General features: G+C 42.4%; 1 protein-coding gene across 1 annotated transcript; it reads right to left on the bottom strand.

Annotated features, from left to right (window-relative positions):
- Window positions 1-10,816: 10,816 nt before the first annotated feature.
- On the bottom strand, window positions 10,817-14,258 carry LOC123406306 (calnexin homolog). The gene is made up of 6 exons (XM_045099793.1): window positions 14,105-14,258; window positions 13,940-14,009; window positions 11,756-12,885; window positions 11,501-11,572; window positions 11,295-11,411; window positions 10,817-11,206 (listed from the first exon to the last, which is right to left on the bottom strand). Exons 1-6 carry the CDS (start codon window positions 14,183-14,185, stop codon window positions 11,069-11,071), a joined length of 1,608 nt encoding a protein of 535 aa, XP_044955728.1. The 5' UTR covers window positions 14,186-14,258; the 3' UTR covers window positions 10,817-11,068.
- Between the last annotated feature and the right edge of the window lie 2,501 nt (window positions 14,259-16,759).

Genomic DNA, 16,759 nt, shown 5'->3' with positions numbered 1-16,759 from the left:
ATATCTTCTCGTGAGGTATTTGATTATTACCGATTGAAGGCAAACCAACGTGCTTCTGCACTCGAAATCTTTCACTCTTGATTCCATAGCGGTTTACTGAGAGCCCGAGTGATGTAGCCCCGAGCTACAACCTCGACGCCCCTAAGGTGCCAAAGGCACAATCGAGTGCCTTCCACTCGGGCAATAAAACCCCAACTGATTCGGGGGCTACTAATGGGGTTGTACATTAGGGGTAGTCCTACGGACCTGCATCCCTAAGCCTGCCCAAGACCCTTCATGGACATCAATATCCCAAAAGTCACTTATACAGTCATGGTCTTACTCGGACAAGTCAGTGTCATTCGGCTCGCATGACTTCACTCAGTGTGTTTCGTATCAGTCAGATGACCCTCAAAACTCGGACTACAGCACGACGTGGGCGACGAAGAGACTACAACAGCCACAAACTTGAACAATCATATGAAGTGCAGTGAAGACGTGCATTGCCAGTAACGCCAGAGTTAGAGCACTCGTTACTAGTAACTTCCATTGTTATTAGCATTTACTCGCCCTTGTAATGAAGGCTCGCTAGTCATGGCGCACTCTATATAAGCCACCCCGGGCACGTGAGCAAGGGTTCAACATTTTGTACTATCTCATACTCTATAATCCAACACCAGCCTCTAAGGCTCAAGACGTAGGGTCATTACCACTCCTGAGTGGGGCCCGAACTCGTACATCCGAGTGTATCCTCTCCACCCTAGCTAGGCACAGCCCCTCATTCCTACCACTCGTACTATTGTCAGGATCATTCCCACGACACTCACCAAGATCTATCTACGAAGATCAACAGCTACGAGAAGGGGAGTGCATCTACATACCCTTGTATATCGCTAAGAGGAAGCGTTGATAAACACGGTGATGTAGTCGAACGTCTTCACGATCCAATCATGATCCTTCCCGTGATCCAATCACGAACGTCACGATCAAGTGCCGAACGTACGGCACCTCCGCGTTTAGCACACGTACAGCTCGATGACACGTTTCACCACCTCTATCTAGCGAGCGTGGGTGAAGTAGTATCTGAGTTCTCCGACAACACAATGGCATGGTGGCGGTGGTGGTGGTGCTATTCCGAGAGGGCTATGTCGAGCGCTACCAAAACTGCAAACGGAGGAGAAAATGATCCAGGGAGAGAGAGAGGGGCGCTGAGGGTTTGGTGTGTCCTCTTGGGGCGCCCCCTCCCCTCTATATATAGGTGGAGGGGTGTGGGGAACAACGCCTCCAAGCCCTAGGGCGCACCCAAGTTGGGAGGAGGTGGAATCCTAGTCCTCCTCCTTCCCTTCCATACAAAGGTGGACTTTCCACCTTTCCCAACTGCATGGGCCTTGATGGAGTTGTGCGCCTAGCCCAATAAGGTTAGGGCACCTCCCCTCAGCCCATACAAACCCTTGGGACGTGGGGGACCCTTGGTGGACTTCTGGACTCCTCCGGAACTTTCCGTAACCTTCTAGAAGATTCCTGGTACATTATCGGAAAAACCCAAAACTTCTCCGGTAGCCAAAATATGACTTCCCATATATAAATCTTTACCTCCCGATCATTTTGGAGCTCCTTGTGACGTCCAGGATCTCATCCAGGACTCCAAACAATATTCGGTCACCAACACAATAACTCAAGTATGTATATATCTTCAGCGTAAGTGTGCAGACCCTGCGGGTTCGAGAACTATGCAGACATGAACGAGACACCTCTATGGTCAATAACCAATAGAGGGACCTAGATGCCCATATTGGTTCCCACAAATTCTATGAAGATCAATAGCCTAACCAACGATGTCAAGGATTCAGTTAATCCCGTATGTAGTTCCCTTTGTCCATCGATATATTACTTTCCCGAGATTCGATGGTTAGTATCTCCATAACTAGTTCAATATCATTATCGACAAGTCTCTTTACTTGTTCCATAATACAAGATCCCATGACTATCTCCATAGCCGCATTGCTTGCAAGCTCATTGTGATGTTTTATTACCGAGTGGGCCCCAAGATACCTCTCTGTCATATGGAGTGACAAATCTCAGGCTTGATCCATGACAACTCCACACTCATCCTCGGAGATACCTGTAGGGCATCTTTATAGTCACACGGTTACGTTGTGATGTTTGATACACACAAGGCATTCCTCCGATGTCGGTGATTTGCATGATCTCATGGTCATAAAAACACATACCTTGACATGCAGAAAGCAATAGCAGTAAACTGGATACGATCAAACGTTGTGCTTAAGGTTTGGGTCTTGTCCATCACATCATTCTCCTAATGATGTGATCCCGTTATCAAACGACAACTCATGTCTATGGCTAGGAAATCTTAGCCACCTTTCATCAATGAGCTAGTCCAATAGAGGCTTACTAGGGACACTTTTTTGTGTATGTATCTACACGTGTATATGAGTTTCCAATCAATACAATTATAACATGGATAATAAACGATAATCATGATCAAGAAAATATGATAACAACCACTTTATTATTTCCTCTAGGGCATATTTCCAACAAGAGGATGACAAGTGATCCAAGCCCGGACACACCCACACGAAGATGACGGAAGTATGTTTTCAATCCGTTTTGACGCCAAATCAACAGCAACTTTGGTTTGAAGATGGGGCAGAACGGATACGAACCACACAAAAATACGGATGGGGTTTGCGATCTAGCCATCCTTTCTATCCGTTTGCGCCGGCAAGGGTGCGCGGGAAGTGTAGCTAGAACATGCAAATGAGGAGGGTTTCAACCCTTGTAAAGGTAACACCAAACCTTATTTTATAGACAAAGGGTTTCAACCACTACGGCAAAACGGTCATTACAATGTGCAAATACAAGCTACAGTGCTAAATATCTAACTCTGACGGATTAGGACAAGTGCATTAAATGCGTCGTGAGCTGTCACGCTAGAGACGTCTTCCGGGATGGGATGCCTCTCTTTCTATGCCGTCCGCCAAGCTACCTCCTATGTTATTGTCATGCCAGTGAGACAGATGGCAATAAAGTTGCTCCTTTGGCGGTGAGCGACACGTGCCTAACAGGTCTCACCAAACCGTCTGTCGGCTCGACATATAATGAAAATTGGCGGATGTGCCGCTGAGGTGGATCGGTGGACATGTAGTGGACCTTGCCGGGTTAAACGGACATGGCCGGATGATTTAGGGTTTAGCGTTGGAGTTGGCCTCAACCACAACTCTCGTGGATGGCTCCCACTCGGTCATCCGTTCGATCTGAGGCGTATTGATAGGATCAATACCGTGGATTAAAACATCTACAACGCGGATATCAGATCCGGGCTCTTAAATGTCCGCAGACATGCAGGGTAATGATCGGTCACATCTTAAATTTACTCTTGTTTATCCGGATAGCTCATATTTAAAAACTTAAATCCATATAAAGCATGCAAATGACAAAATCCACGTAATACGTTGATCAAATAACCTATAATATCCTAATCCTTGTGAGAGATGTCCATTATGTTTGTGTCCAGCTACGCGTACATGGACGTCGGCTGCAACTCCGGCTCCTGCAGTTGCTTCGCGTCAAGTTTGATGAAAATTGTGTTCATCACCGCCCGTTCTTGCCAAATTAACCGCCAGTTGAGCTCGAGTTAAGCATCATTTTGGATGGCCTTCAAGATGACCTACAGCGCCACCATCTCCGTCGTTTGGGCGACCGCAAACACTGCCATGGCGTCCTCAATGACGAAGCCCGGTGTCGGCATGAGCTCGTCCTCCAGCTGCTCCGCCTCGTCCTCCTCCGGATCCGCCACCTCCATCAAAGCCGGCTACTGCTCCAGCTCCGGCTTCAGCTCCTCCTCCTTCTACGGCTCCTGTGAGTTTGGAGGTAGGTCGGTTGCGATGCAGGTGGCGCGCCTTGCCCGGATGTCTTCCTTGATCTAGAAGCGGTGCTCCGGTGTTAGCATAGCATATATGGTCTTCTTCTACCAGGCTATGTCTAATGACGTGGGAATAGGTAGGTGGAGACAGAGAGAAATGTGCTTGGCTAGTGGCATGGAGAGGAAGGAAGAGGTTGTGGTTAGGGTTGGGGACGTTGGTTGGCTTAAATAGCTGGTCTTTGGCCTCGTGCGACGAGCCGGAGCGACACCCCAAGACGTTCACACCCCCATCGGAGTTGATGCGTGTCACACTATTGGGTTTTCAGACGATTCTGTGTGAAACCCCGTCATCAGTCCGACGTGGCGGACGTGCATGGGCCTTTCCATAATCACCTCATATTTGGGATGGATACGAGGGGTGCCGGTCAGATCAGTCGTTTGAGGTCCGTTTGAGGCGTCCGTTTGTCTCTGGGTTTTTGACTGGTCACTGATTGTACCATCCATTCCGGAGTAGGTAGAATGCCTTGTTGTAGATACTCTTAATGATTAAGCTTTTTTCAGAAATAGCTTAGTTTTCTGCAGAAGACACACATCTGTTATAAATAGCTCACCAAAAGTACAAGCACCCTAAACTTAATAAAAATCATGTAAATCTGTGAACCATACCACTACAGCCGCAAGAATGAGACGCCGATATGTCACTATCACTGCTTTTCGTACTGAAGCCGGCCTAACCCTGTCCATGATAACCGAGTCTTCATGCACGTGACTTGAAGGACCAATGCCTTGAAGCTGCATTCGTCACCACTTAAATTTAGATGCGCATAGAAACAATGCTGAGAAACACACCCTTGATCTGTGATTTAGGCCTTTTCTATAACACCCCTGAAATGTAATCATGTATTGCTTTGTTAATTATATATTTTTTATTATTTCACAGATAAAAGAGCAATAATAGTAACACCCGTAAATATGCCTGTGACATATACACTTATAGTTCTTGGCATACAATTCAGACGCTAAAACAAATCCTTTATTTGGTTTTGAGCTGATGGTTGTGTCATTCTTAGTGACATCTTTTGGCCTAGTTGAGCAAGGAACAAATTGCAATTATTAAGAATGTCAGCTAGTGACACTTCCTTAAATTGGATTTGGTAATATCATCCTTAGATCCTTACTTCCTTAGTGACAGCTTTTACATGTCCTAGTAGTAGTCACTGCAAATCATCTAGGATCAATATAATAAACACAAAATTGTGGACGGCCATCTGTCGGTATGGTTCAACTGGACCCGAGCAAAACGTGATTGTCATTCTTTTGGGACATGATGTACATCTGTGCTGCGATAATGTCGGTATTCCTTCCCGGGGCTAATTTTTCATCGACATAAGATGATGTTTTCAGCACATTAAACACAAAAATTGATGTTCCCGTCGGAGACAATTCCTCATCTTTTTCAGTGCTACAGCACGCACGATGGCTAGCGTGAGCAGTATGTTATATAGGATTCAAAAAATAGCGATCCCTGCTTCTGAGTTTCCCTGTTTCTTGTCGTGTTTTTGTCCCCTCCACGTGAGACGGAACGGAATCCACATCGACTCGACTGTGATACGTGAAGCTTCCACGCTAGCTAGCCAGGTATAGATTAACCGTGAGCGAATCGGGGCACGAAATGACGGCACAAGTCGAGGTACCAGTAGCATCACCGAGTGGACCGACGCGGACATGGCAGCTACCGGACCCTGTTCTGGATAGCCTTCTTTACACTAGTTCGAGATCAGGATTGCCACTTATGCATGGACTGGTGCCGGTGGTATGCATCGTCAAGAAATGGATGATGGATTGATGACCGTGTCAGAGTGGCAGCAGCTTCCAACTAGTGAAGAAGTGGTGGTGTACTACAACGTGATGATCAACCCCTCACCTAATCGGGGCAACTAATAAGGTCTCATCGCCATCAGCTGATCCGTGCCCAGAAGAATCACCGTGACGTTCTCAGCTAAAGCTCTCGTGCATGGAGAAGGCTAGCTCAAGCTCAGGCCACCGTTTCTTCGTCGAGAGCGACCCATGTGTATTTCAAAGTCACATCGTCACCCTGATCGATCTCACATTCCGGAGACTAATGGCAAAGCTTTGGCATCTACTACCTCGTGTTAGTTTGTTTGTCTTTTTTATATTTTGTGTCAAACGTTGACCTTACATTAAACTAGCGGGTTAACCTGCGCATTTGCGCGGCTAGACTCAATGCATGTTGTTCTATTTGATATAGTTTTGTCTTTTAATTTTGTTCTCCCCCAATTCATGGGTTATAAGACGCACTGTGTTGAAAAGTCCTAAATGAATCTATGTTTTCCAGGACATTCCAACATTTGGATAAAGTAAAGTAATACATCAAGGAGCTATTAATATTTTCATCCATTATTAGATATATAAATATTTTTATTTGAAAAACTTGACTAATTGTTCCAAAATAGTTTTGAGAATCTATTACTACGTTAAATAATATGCACATATTAAAACTGCAAATCTTTGTCGAAGGTGTTTTGAAATTTAGCCATCTTCAAACTTGGTAGTACATACATACTGAAATCAGTTTTGTTTAAAATTCATATATATCAAATTATCTGGGTGACTCATGCATTTGCATAGCTAAATTTGTTATATTGTTTTATAGGTACTTTTTACATATTTACAGGTGCCAATAGAGGACCAAACAGTTGTAGTCCTGAGTGTGTAACTGAGACCATATAGTCTCACATTAATTTCTCGATTGTTTCATTAATCCTTCTGCATAATTCATTGGTGTATATATTCAAATTGAAGAGTTAAGAATTTTCTAGCGATGGTTGAAAATAACATTGATGGCTCAAATCTAAACCCAATGTTTTCCTCTTCCCTTTTTGTTTTGTAGTTGCACTTACAATTGATGCAAGATCAAGTCTAGGATGCATGCTTCCGCACATGCTCACCTTATTAAATTTTTCATTTTCTTAACAGCCTAAGAAATCTAATTGTTGTTATATGTGTATTGATCAAAAGTTGCGAAAAACATTATCTTACTCACATTTGATACAATTTTTTTAGCAGAGTATATCGAAGTCACTCACATACACAAGCGTACACTCACCCTGTGAACGCACACACGCGCACCCTATCCCTATGAGCATCTTCGAGAGACTAAGCCGGCACATCATCTTGAGATTGACGAAGTCGCCACTGACGCCTTCGTTGTCGACGGGAACGCATCCTCCCATTGAAAGCACATCGCCGGAAGACCTGGAATAAATCCAGGAAAATGCAAGCACCAACGTTAAGTTTGGGACTTAAACTCTGGTGGGCAGGGGATACCATAGTCCTCTACATATTGTTAAACATGATCAATATGACTTATTACACTTCAAAAAAAATCTTCAACCTCTGATATTTTACCTTCAAAACAATTTTATTTTGTCACATAATATGCCCACTTTCACACGTAATATGTTGGCATCTGTATGTCGTTTTTTCTGTCAAATCGGGTATCTTTCGTATGATGTGTATGTGGTCCTTTTAAAAGTTGTAATTCTTCTCATCCAACATATTTTATTATCGCTTCTGACCATCTTGAACTTTGCCATGACAACTGGTTAATGTATGCGCCAGTTTGACTCGGTTATACTCTCGTTAACCACTTTTTCCACTTCTTCCACTGTATTATCCTAACATTTGAAACCCACACTGCATACTGGAAGCAATGCATTGAAAAATTGCTCATACTATTTTCATATGTAAATCCAACAATGTTAGCTACTTTTGGACATTGTATAATTCTGTATTGGTCTTCATGTAAATAAAAATTATTAATCTACATTTTAATTTACTTTGCATTTTTTTTAGGATGTCTAGTTGGCCTTTTATACATCCACCAATAAGTTTATCTCTATCAAGTTATATACACAATTTAATTCATTTTGTTCTTATTTACAATATTCTACTTGATATTTCATATATTTTTATGTTTTTAGTAAAGATAATGTCGTCTTAAAGGCAAAAAAATCGTTCATTTGCACGTGTTGGAATTTATGAAAAATGAGTTGCCTAATTTAGAGTTGTGATAGAGGAAAGCTGAAGAGAAAAATGGAAAGTTGCTTTGCTGCCAGAACATTCTTTTTTGCTCATATCATAAGTGATGTCAGTTGTCAGTGTAAGCAATATCGATCGATCAACCAAAATAGTGCCTGGTTAGGGCCTGCGTTGTGTAACCGTTCGCTATGCTGGTAGTTCATCCCTTTATTAGGACAATAGACTTCCAATAAAATTTCCTCTAGCTATGTACATGCACATGCTCCGCAAAAAAAATGGTACATGCACGCTGAGATTGGTTCAGTTATATGTAGCGTGCCTGTTTTTTTTCTCCGACTATCTTTCCCTAATAATAAATCAGTTACTGCTTCTGTCGTACGTCATAAAGTTTGCCCCTAAAGTTCGCATGAATTACCCCCTATGCTACCAAAAAATGGAAAAACCGATTCGTTTTTTTTCCTTTATAAGTCGGCCGTTCTTCTGATTCAAAAGGAGGCAATCCACTGCATTGTCGCATCTACGCCGCCATCCCGGCTGGTTGGAGCCTTATGCTTCGAACATGCAGACCCAGTGTGGCTTGAGCACTTATTTTTTTGACTTTGTTTGGATATACTTTGAATATTTTAATTATAAAAATCACCTATATGCAAACTTTGATAAAATGTTAATCATGCATTCAAAGGAATGCTAAACTTGAATAAAAAAGGATTTCATTATATACAAAAAATGTACAATGTGTATGGAAAAATAACAATATTATTTTTAATTCTTTTTTGAATTTTCTGATCAGGCATTTAAAAAATATGAAATGTACATAAGAAAATGTTTCCAATGTATAAGAAAAATGTACACACAAAAATACAATATCTACGGGACAAATCAGACATAACAAATTAATATGAAAAAAATGATACTCATGTATTTAGAAAATGTTAAACGTACATTAAAAAAATCTTGACTTATACCAAAAATGTAGAATGTGTATAAAAAGTAGAAATAAAAAATAAATATGTTTTGAAAAATGTTGACCATGAATTTGAAAAAGAGACCTAAAAACACTTAGAAATAGCGGCCCAAAAATGTGTGATTCATAAAAATATGTTTTGAAAAATGTTGAGCCTGAATTTGAAAAGGAGACCTAAAAACACTTAGAAATAGCGGCCCAAAAATGTGTGATTCATAAAAATATGTTTTGTTTTGGTTCTATTTTGTTTTTAGGTCTGTATGTAATTTTTTTACGACTGATGCTAATTTGCAGTATCACTAGCAGATTTCCTAAAACTAAAGAAAAATGTGATGGAAGCCCAAACCGACGAAGGAGGAGAGAGCACGCCTCCCTATATATATGATTGGGTAATTAACCTTCTATATGGTGGGATAATTAAACTGATATCTAAGACATGCATGCAAAATTAAAGAAGAAACATACTCCCGCTGTTTCTAAATATTGCCTTTTTAGAGATTTCACTATGGATTGGTGGGATAATTAAACTGATATCTAAGACATACATGCAAAATTAAAGAAGAAACATACTGCCTCTGTTTCTAAATATTTGTTTTTTTAGAGATTTCACTATGGATTGCATACGGATGTATATAGACATATTTTAGAGTGTAAGTTCATTCATTTTGCTTCGTATGTAGTCCGTAGTTGAATCTTTGTAGAAAGAAATATTTAGGAACGGAGGGAGTACATAAAATGCAAGAGTGCGATGAGATTTTCTCCCGTTGCAACGTACGGGCCATTTTCCTAGTACAATCCTAACTGAAATTGAATATGTATTTTTCTTTCCACATTACCACAATGTAATGTCCTTCTCATGTTATGTCTAACGTGCCTGCCTTTTTTTCTTCTTCTATCCGATTATACAATCCTAACTGAAATTGATTACTTTTTTTTCACATACACCACAATGTGATGTCTTTCACATGTACTTCCTCTGTAAATTAATATAAAAGCGTTTAGCATTAATTTAGTGTATTAAACGCTTTTATATTAGCTTACAGAGGGAGTACGTGACAGTGGTTGCACGGGACAGATTTTATATGTGTGAAAAAATGCATATCTAATATCTGTATGTAATGTTTACAATTTAAAATCTGAGCCGTTTATATCTAAAAGTAAATGGGTGACATTATTTAATTTTAATCTATGTAGAGCGAGCCTATATGTGTTTGACAGTGTGGGGATTGCATGCGTATGCTTGCCGGAAATCTAATGAAACTGGCGCTTGCCCGTATGTATCTATGCTATTTTATTTGTGCGTCTTCCCAAAGTCTCGCTGTATTTTGCCTGGGCCATGTGAGACACGACAAACTGAATCGAGGCTTCACACCATGGGGGTGGGGAAGCAAACCAGATGAACTAAAGAGCTCACAACAGAGTTACAGATGAACGTTGCTGACAGTTCTCGAGTCGTGAGGGGGCAAACCATTATAAATGAAATCAAACAAGGGCACGAAATCACAGCCTAGAGAGAGAGAGAGAGAGAGAGAGAGAGAGTAAAATTCGTTCGCCTAGATATCATCTGGAAGGGAATTGGCTCCACTTGATGATCACTGAACTGCACTCATCACTTGTAATAGTTTTACAAATACTCACTGGCAAACCAAATGTCCCACCATAAAATAGACTTTACAGGTATGCTGCCTTCCTCATTTTACGAGAGTTTCATGACAAAATTTGAGACAATTGCCCAATGAAAGCAGATAGCTGCAATCAAGCAAAGCTAACAAAGACCGATCAACCGAGACACCTTGAACTCCTAGAGCAGGAACCAAAAAGCTCGCTTCTGATTTAACCAGGTCAAGTGAATAAAAACAATAGTAAATGGTTTCTACGGAATCAGCTAATTTGGATCGGAGGGACTACCTGATTTAGCACAGCACACAAACAACCAAACACAAGCTTCATGTTTCATCTGATATAAAACAAAAGAAAAGGAAAAATAAAACAGTCTCTTCTAGCTGATTCAGAACAGCACACAAACAACCGATCAACACGAGCTTCGCCGGCTCGTAAATTTCTAGCGACTTAAAAACTAGAGGTTGCTACTAGCAGCAGAGGGTTCGATTATACACTCGAGGCGTTCTCAAAAAGGCTAGAGCCGAGTCCTTCAAAATGCGAAGGCACCAAGAGTTAGTTTATGCGTCTCTTCGCGACCTTCGGCGTGGCGCATCCTTGTCGTCCTCTTTCTCCTCCTTGTCGCCGCTGCTTCCAGCGGTGGCATCAGGAACAACAGCACTGGGCTTCTTGGTCTCAGCAGCGGGCTTCACAGGTGCCTGATAGAAGCAGAAGTTACAATCAGTCGTTTGGTTCAGGTTTTTAAGCAGTATACAGCGATGGCAGGTGTCTGAAGGAATTTCATACCACTGGCTTCTTGCCACCAAACAAGGTTCTGAAGAGTACAGTCACAATGACGACAACGACGGAGGCCAGAATCGAAATTGTAATGTTCGGCTGCGTCTCTCCCTTCTCAATCACTTCCTGTGAAACATAGAGAAATCATATGTCATTTCAGAGAAGATACCAAACTGTTTGAACACAGGATATAAGAAAAGGATCTTGAGCCCTACAATGATCTTGGTCTTGTATGGTTCCAAGAACGGGATGTCTGCGACCTTGTACAAAATGTCGAAGATCTTCTTCTGCAGTGTGCATACCAAATCAGTCAGCGATAACATGCAAGCAGTGATATGAAGAAGGAATCAATACAATAAGTTGCTGGAGATATGGATCAAAACATGAGTTTGACAATGTCAAGAAAGTTCTTTGCTTCACTGAAGGAATGTCGAACATAATGTCTGGAAAACACCAGAAGAATGAATTACCTGGAACTCAGAAAGGCCCTCTGATGCACCTGCTGCAGCCTCCTCAGCCTTCTGCTTTTCCTTCTCAACATCAAACTTGGGCTTCCATGTCTTCTCCAGGACAGAGGTGGCTACCTTCTCATTATCGGCAATAAGAATGTTGTCAAACAGGATGCCATCCTGCATTGTCCAGATCTCAATTCCAATAGCAGCAATTGGGTCAAAGTCAGGCTTGTCAAGCTCAAAGTACTCAGGGTTGGGGATTTCTTGGGGCTTCCAGATTCCCTTGTAGTTGGGGTTGTCAATCAGGGGTGCATGCCACTTGCCCTTGTAGGCAGGGTTATCCTTCATTGGCTTCTTCCATTCACCACATCCAGGTGCCTCTTCGCACTTGGGGTTGTCCATCTTCGGTGCCTCCCATTCGCCATCCTCCTCATCATCCCAGTCCTCAGGCTTAGCAGCCTCTGGATCATCAATTTCCTCAGGCTCATCATCCAACCATCCTTCAGGCTTGGTGGCCTCCTCATCCACAATTTCCATTGGGGCATCCTCATCCCAGTCATCAGGCTTCACGGCATCTGGATCAGGGATTTTAGCTCTCTCATCCCAGTCCTCTGGCTTCTTGTCGTCGGGATCAGGAATAGTCTTTGATGGAATAAGTGCTGGCTCAAAATCATCAGCAGACAGGAAGTTTGCTTTGCTCTTCTCCACCCCATCAACCAAAATTCTGACCTCGTTATCCGGCTTCAAGATAGCCGTGTAGACATGAGAGAGCTTGTCATATGGGACAGAGGGCGGGGACTTGAGGTGATGTTCAACATATTTGCCAGTCTTAGGGTTCTTGTGCTTCAGGATGAAGTGAACCTTGTTTGTTGAACCGCACTTGTCAGGACCAAACATAATTGTGTATGGAGTATCATTGTCAAAGTCCTTGGCGTTCCATCCCACAGCCTGAGGACGGATGTACTTGATATAAGCACCTCCACACTCAAGGCCATTCTGAAGCCTCACTTCAAACTGCAGGACAACTGTCTTGTCCTTCAAAGTAACAGGGTAATCAAGCTCTTTGATTATGGCATATTTCCTGGCTGGCTCACTAACAAGGAGGCCATAGTCTTCATGGCCATCACTCTTCGAGTGCTTCCATGCACCTGTATGGCACATTATATTAACACAATACATGAGTGCAGTACTAAAAGTATTAGTGGAACAACAAATTTTGACAGGAAATGGAGTCGAATGAACAACTGCCAGACAGGCAAAACCTACATTAGAAAAGACATGGGAAACAAGGCAGATAATCAAAGAACAAGAGGCATAAGTTTAACGCAGAAATGCCAATTCTTAGTGAGAAAAACAGGGCATGAACATGAATTAACTGTATGACAAGAGTTGCAAAGAACATCATTTTACAGCTAGCCATCTACTAATCGCAATACTCACAAATCACCATTCCATTTGTACCATCAGAATCCCTATCAAAAAACAATTAGGTCACAAGGTTGCCAAGCCATCATAATTCACCTAGTAATGTTACACTGTTAAGAGCGAGGTGCTGCACTTTGCATCGATCATATGACATGCTAGCAGGGAAACAATACATAGAGCAACAATTTTAATTAACTCGATGGGGATATTGATATAATTATAAAGACAACTACCACAATGCAGACAATTGCTGCATTTTCTCGACGTTTCAAATGCAGCTCATCTACACAAATTAAACTGTCATCACGCAGAAAGGCAGGAACAAGACTATACATCATAGCCAATTCACCTCTCAAAACACATTGCATGTACTCTTCGTTCCTCCGCATTGTTCTATCATATACTGACTAGTGACTACAAATAATCTAACAACTGTGGAGCGCTTATTGTCACCAACAAGACCATGGCAGTGGATGCGTAGCGGATCTGAACTAACGCATCACCATATGTAGGAACAAAGGCAACAATCTGCAAACATATTCTGAATCTCACGGTCGCCAAACGTATCGCTCCCGATAACTCATCGCTACCTCAACTAAACAATTGAATCGAACTCCACATAAAATCGCCTCACAACGTTAGCAGATCAGATTCAGCACCTCGGAAGTCAGTAGAGAATCCCACAGAACGGATCAGAAACCCAGCCACCTGCCGCTAAACCCAAGCACGGATCTCTCACAGATCGAATAACACGCAACGGAAAGGCGGGAGAATCACCTTTGTACTCATCCTTGCCGGACACGATCCAGCTCCCGTCGAAGCTCTCGTCGAAGGACTCGTGGAACAGCTGCGAAACCCCACGCAGAACATCACAAATCTCACCCAAAATTGAGCGGAAAAAAGAACCGGAAGCAGCGACACGAAGCCGGGGAGATGAATTACCGGATCCGACGCGCTGATCTGCGCGAACAGCGCCGAGATCACCAGCAGCGGCAGCAGGAGCACCGCGCGCCCTCCCGTCATCCTCCTCCCCTCCGCGATCTCTCTGGGACCGGAAGAAACTTCCACTGGTGTCGATCTTCGAAGCGACCGATGCCGGGGGAGGAGACGGGTGTAATTGAAGGGGCGACAAGGAACGTTGGACGGCTGGGATGAGGCGGGGTGGAGGATGCGACGGCCGAGATGTGCTGGACGGGGAGGTTGTGTCGCGATACGTGGCGTGAGTCGTTCCGGCCAATCAGGGGCTGCTTAGACGGGATGTTAGCCAACGGAATGGTGCCACGTACGCATGGTGACGCCTGGACCCACCGGGGGCTCCACGTGGAAGCTTTGGGCGGGTTTTTTTCCTCTCACTGACTTTGTCAGATCTTCCTCGAGACTCGAGTGACCTTCTTTTCTGTTCAAACGTGAGTTTTCTTTTTCAGGACTAAAAAGCTTTATTCATACTCCCCGTCTAGAATAAGGCGTAAAATGATAAAATGAATGTACTTAAAATTAATATCATTTAGGTAAATTTATTATTTTACAAGTAATTTTAAATGGAGTGAGTATGAAATAGCGTGTTAAATGTGGGTTTTCGCACTTTAGATGCACCGTCAACCATCAGGCTCCTGACCAGAAAACCACGGGGAGTCCAAGCAACACTCTCTCATCTCTAAGGTCTTGTTCGGTAGCAAAGTATTATAAAAAAACAAAGTATTCAAAATTACAGTAATGAATTTAACATGTAAGCATAAAATGTCATGGTTTTAATATAATAGCGTCCGCGTCGCCCCTGCCGGCGGTTTGGGCGGAACCCTAGCCGCAGCTGTCGCCACCCCCTTCCTCTGCTTCCTCTTCTCTCGTCGTTGGAGGAAGCCAGCGGGCTAGGCCCGGTCGGCAAACGGCGATGGCAAGGCGTTTCCTCACCTTGTTGTGCGCTCTCGCGGTCGGTAGAAGGAAACTGCCTACACATCTCAGGCAGTTGTCCGAGCTGCTTGGGGCCTAAATCCACCTCTCTCTGTGTGTCTATGTGTTTTCATTTGCGCTGGGCTGGACCTCTTGCGAGATTGCATGTTCGGGGTCACGGGCCCACAAAAGTTTTTCAAATTTATATGTTAATAAACTCCTTTTGATTTGTTATTTAATTCTTTGTGGGTTCAATAGAAATTTTATTCCATAGTAACAGGGTTACAATCTGAAGGCCAAATTTCCTCTATACATGGAGGACCTTGATGCAACCACACAGTCATGATGCATTTAGTTCGACTATACCTAGCTAGGCAATCTGCATGCCATGTTTTGATCTCTATGAATTTTCTGAGGAATAAAATCCCTACCGATCAATATAAACTTAATCTCCGAAACCATCTGTCCTTAAGCAGAGTGATCCAAACTATTACTACTCTCTCCGTCCAGGTGTATAAGGCATGCGCGTAGTTCTAGGTCGTTAATTTAACTATTTAAATATATAATATATGTAATAAATAATATATCATTAGATTCATGCGGGGATGTAGTTTTTGAATATGTAATTTTTATGGCATATGATATATATTTAGCTAGTTAAATTAACAACCTAGAACTACGTACATGCCATATACACTTGGACGAAGGTAGTAGAAAGGATAGAATGAGCCTTCAAGAGCTTGTTTGCAATCAAATACTCCCTCCGTTCCTAAATATAAGTCTTTGTAAAGATTTCACTGATGGACCACATACGGATGTATATAGACATATTTTAGAATATACATTCAGTCATTTTGCTACGTATGTAGACATATAGTAAAATCATTTAAAAGACTTATATTTAGGAACGGAGGGAATATGTACCAATATGTAGCAGAACCCACCGAGCCATCCCGTCTTCTCAAAATCATTCCAACAGCTGCCGATCCATCATCTTGCGCATACACCCCATCAACCGAAAGTGCCAACATGCTTTGGATATGTTCTGATGCAACAAAACTAAGCTTGTATTTCCTTTATAAAGTTATATAGCTTTTCTTTTTTCTTAAGTGAAACGTAGCAGTGTACATTGCCAATTTGGCAGGAAATTTAGCAGTGCACATTTTGCACGCAAAAGAGGTGGTCTGTTCAACACCTCTCCTTTTTAATGTCAACCAATTAACTATAATATATTTTGTGAGAACTGCAAGAGCCTTTGCATGTCACTTACTCTTTATATTGGCAAGGACTTGATGTCACGACCGTTTCTAAATAAATGATTTAATTGGAAATCAGCCATGTGCGTCCTTAGTGAAGAAAATATTTCCCATTAACAGACTCAACTTGATGTAAAAAATCAGTAGTACTTAATATTATACAGGTAGAGCGAGGGTTGCTTTACAAATTATTACAACATATTTAAGTCTTAGGATAGATGGAAATGTTACATTTGTCTTGGGGTGAATCTACTGCTCGCGAAAATAAAGAGGGCACGTCACATCAGAGTAATGTGACATGACAAGTACTACTACGCTTTAAGCCTCAGAGTGAAGCTCAACGATTTATTCGAGGTGGCGGAAGCGGTGGAAAAAAAAAACAGTGACGGACTCCAGGAACGCAAGACTAGCTGGGACTCCTGTAGACATCAAACTCGCTATCAAACTCTTCATC

The sequence above is a fragment of the Hordeum vulgare genome, chromosome 6H (assembly GCF_904849725.1).
Source record: "Hordeum vulgare subsp. vulgare chromosome 6H, MorexV3_pseudomolecules_assembly, whole genome shotgun sequence".
Lineage (NCBI taxonomy): Eukaryota > Viridiplantae > Streptophyta > Magnoliopsida > Poales > Poaceae > Hordeum > Hordeum vulgare.
This window is presented reverse-complemented; position numbering and strand designations above follow the sequence as displayed.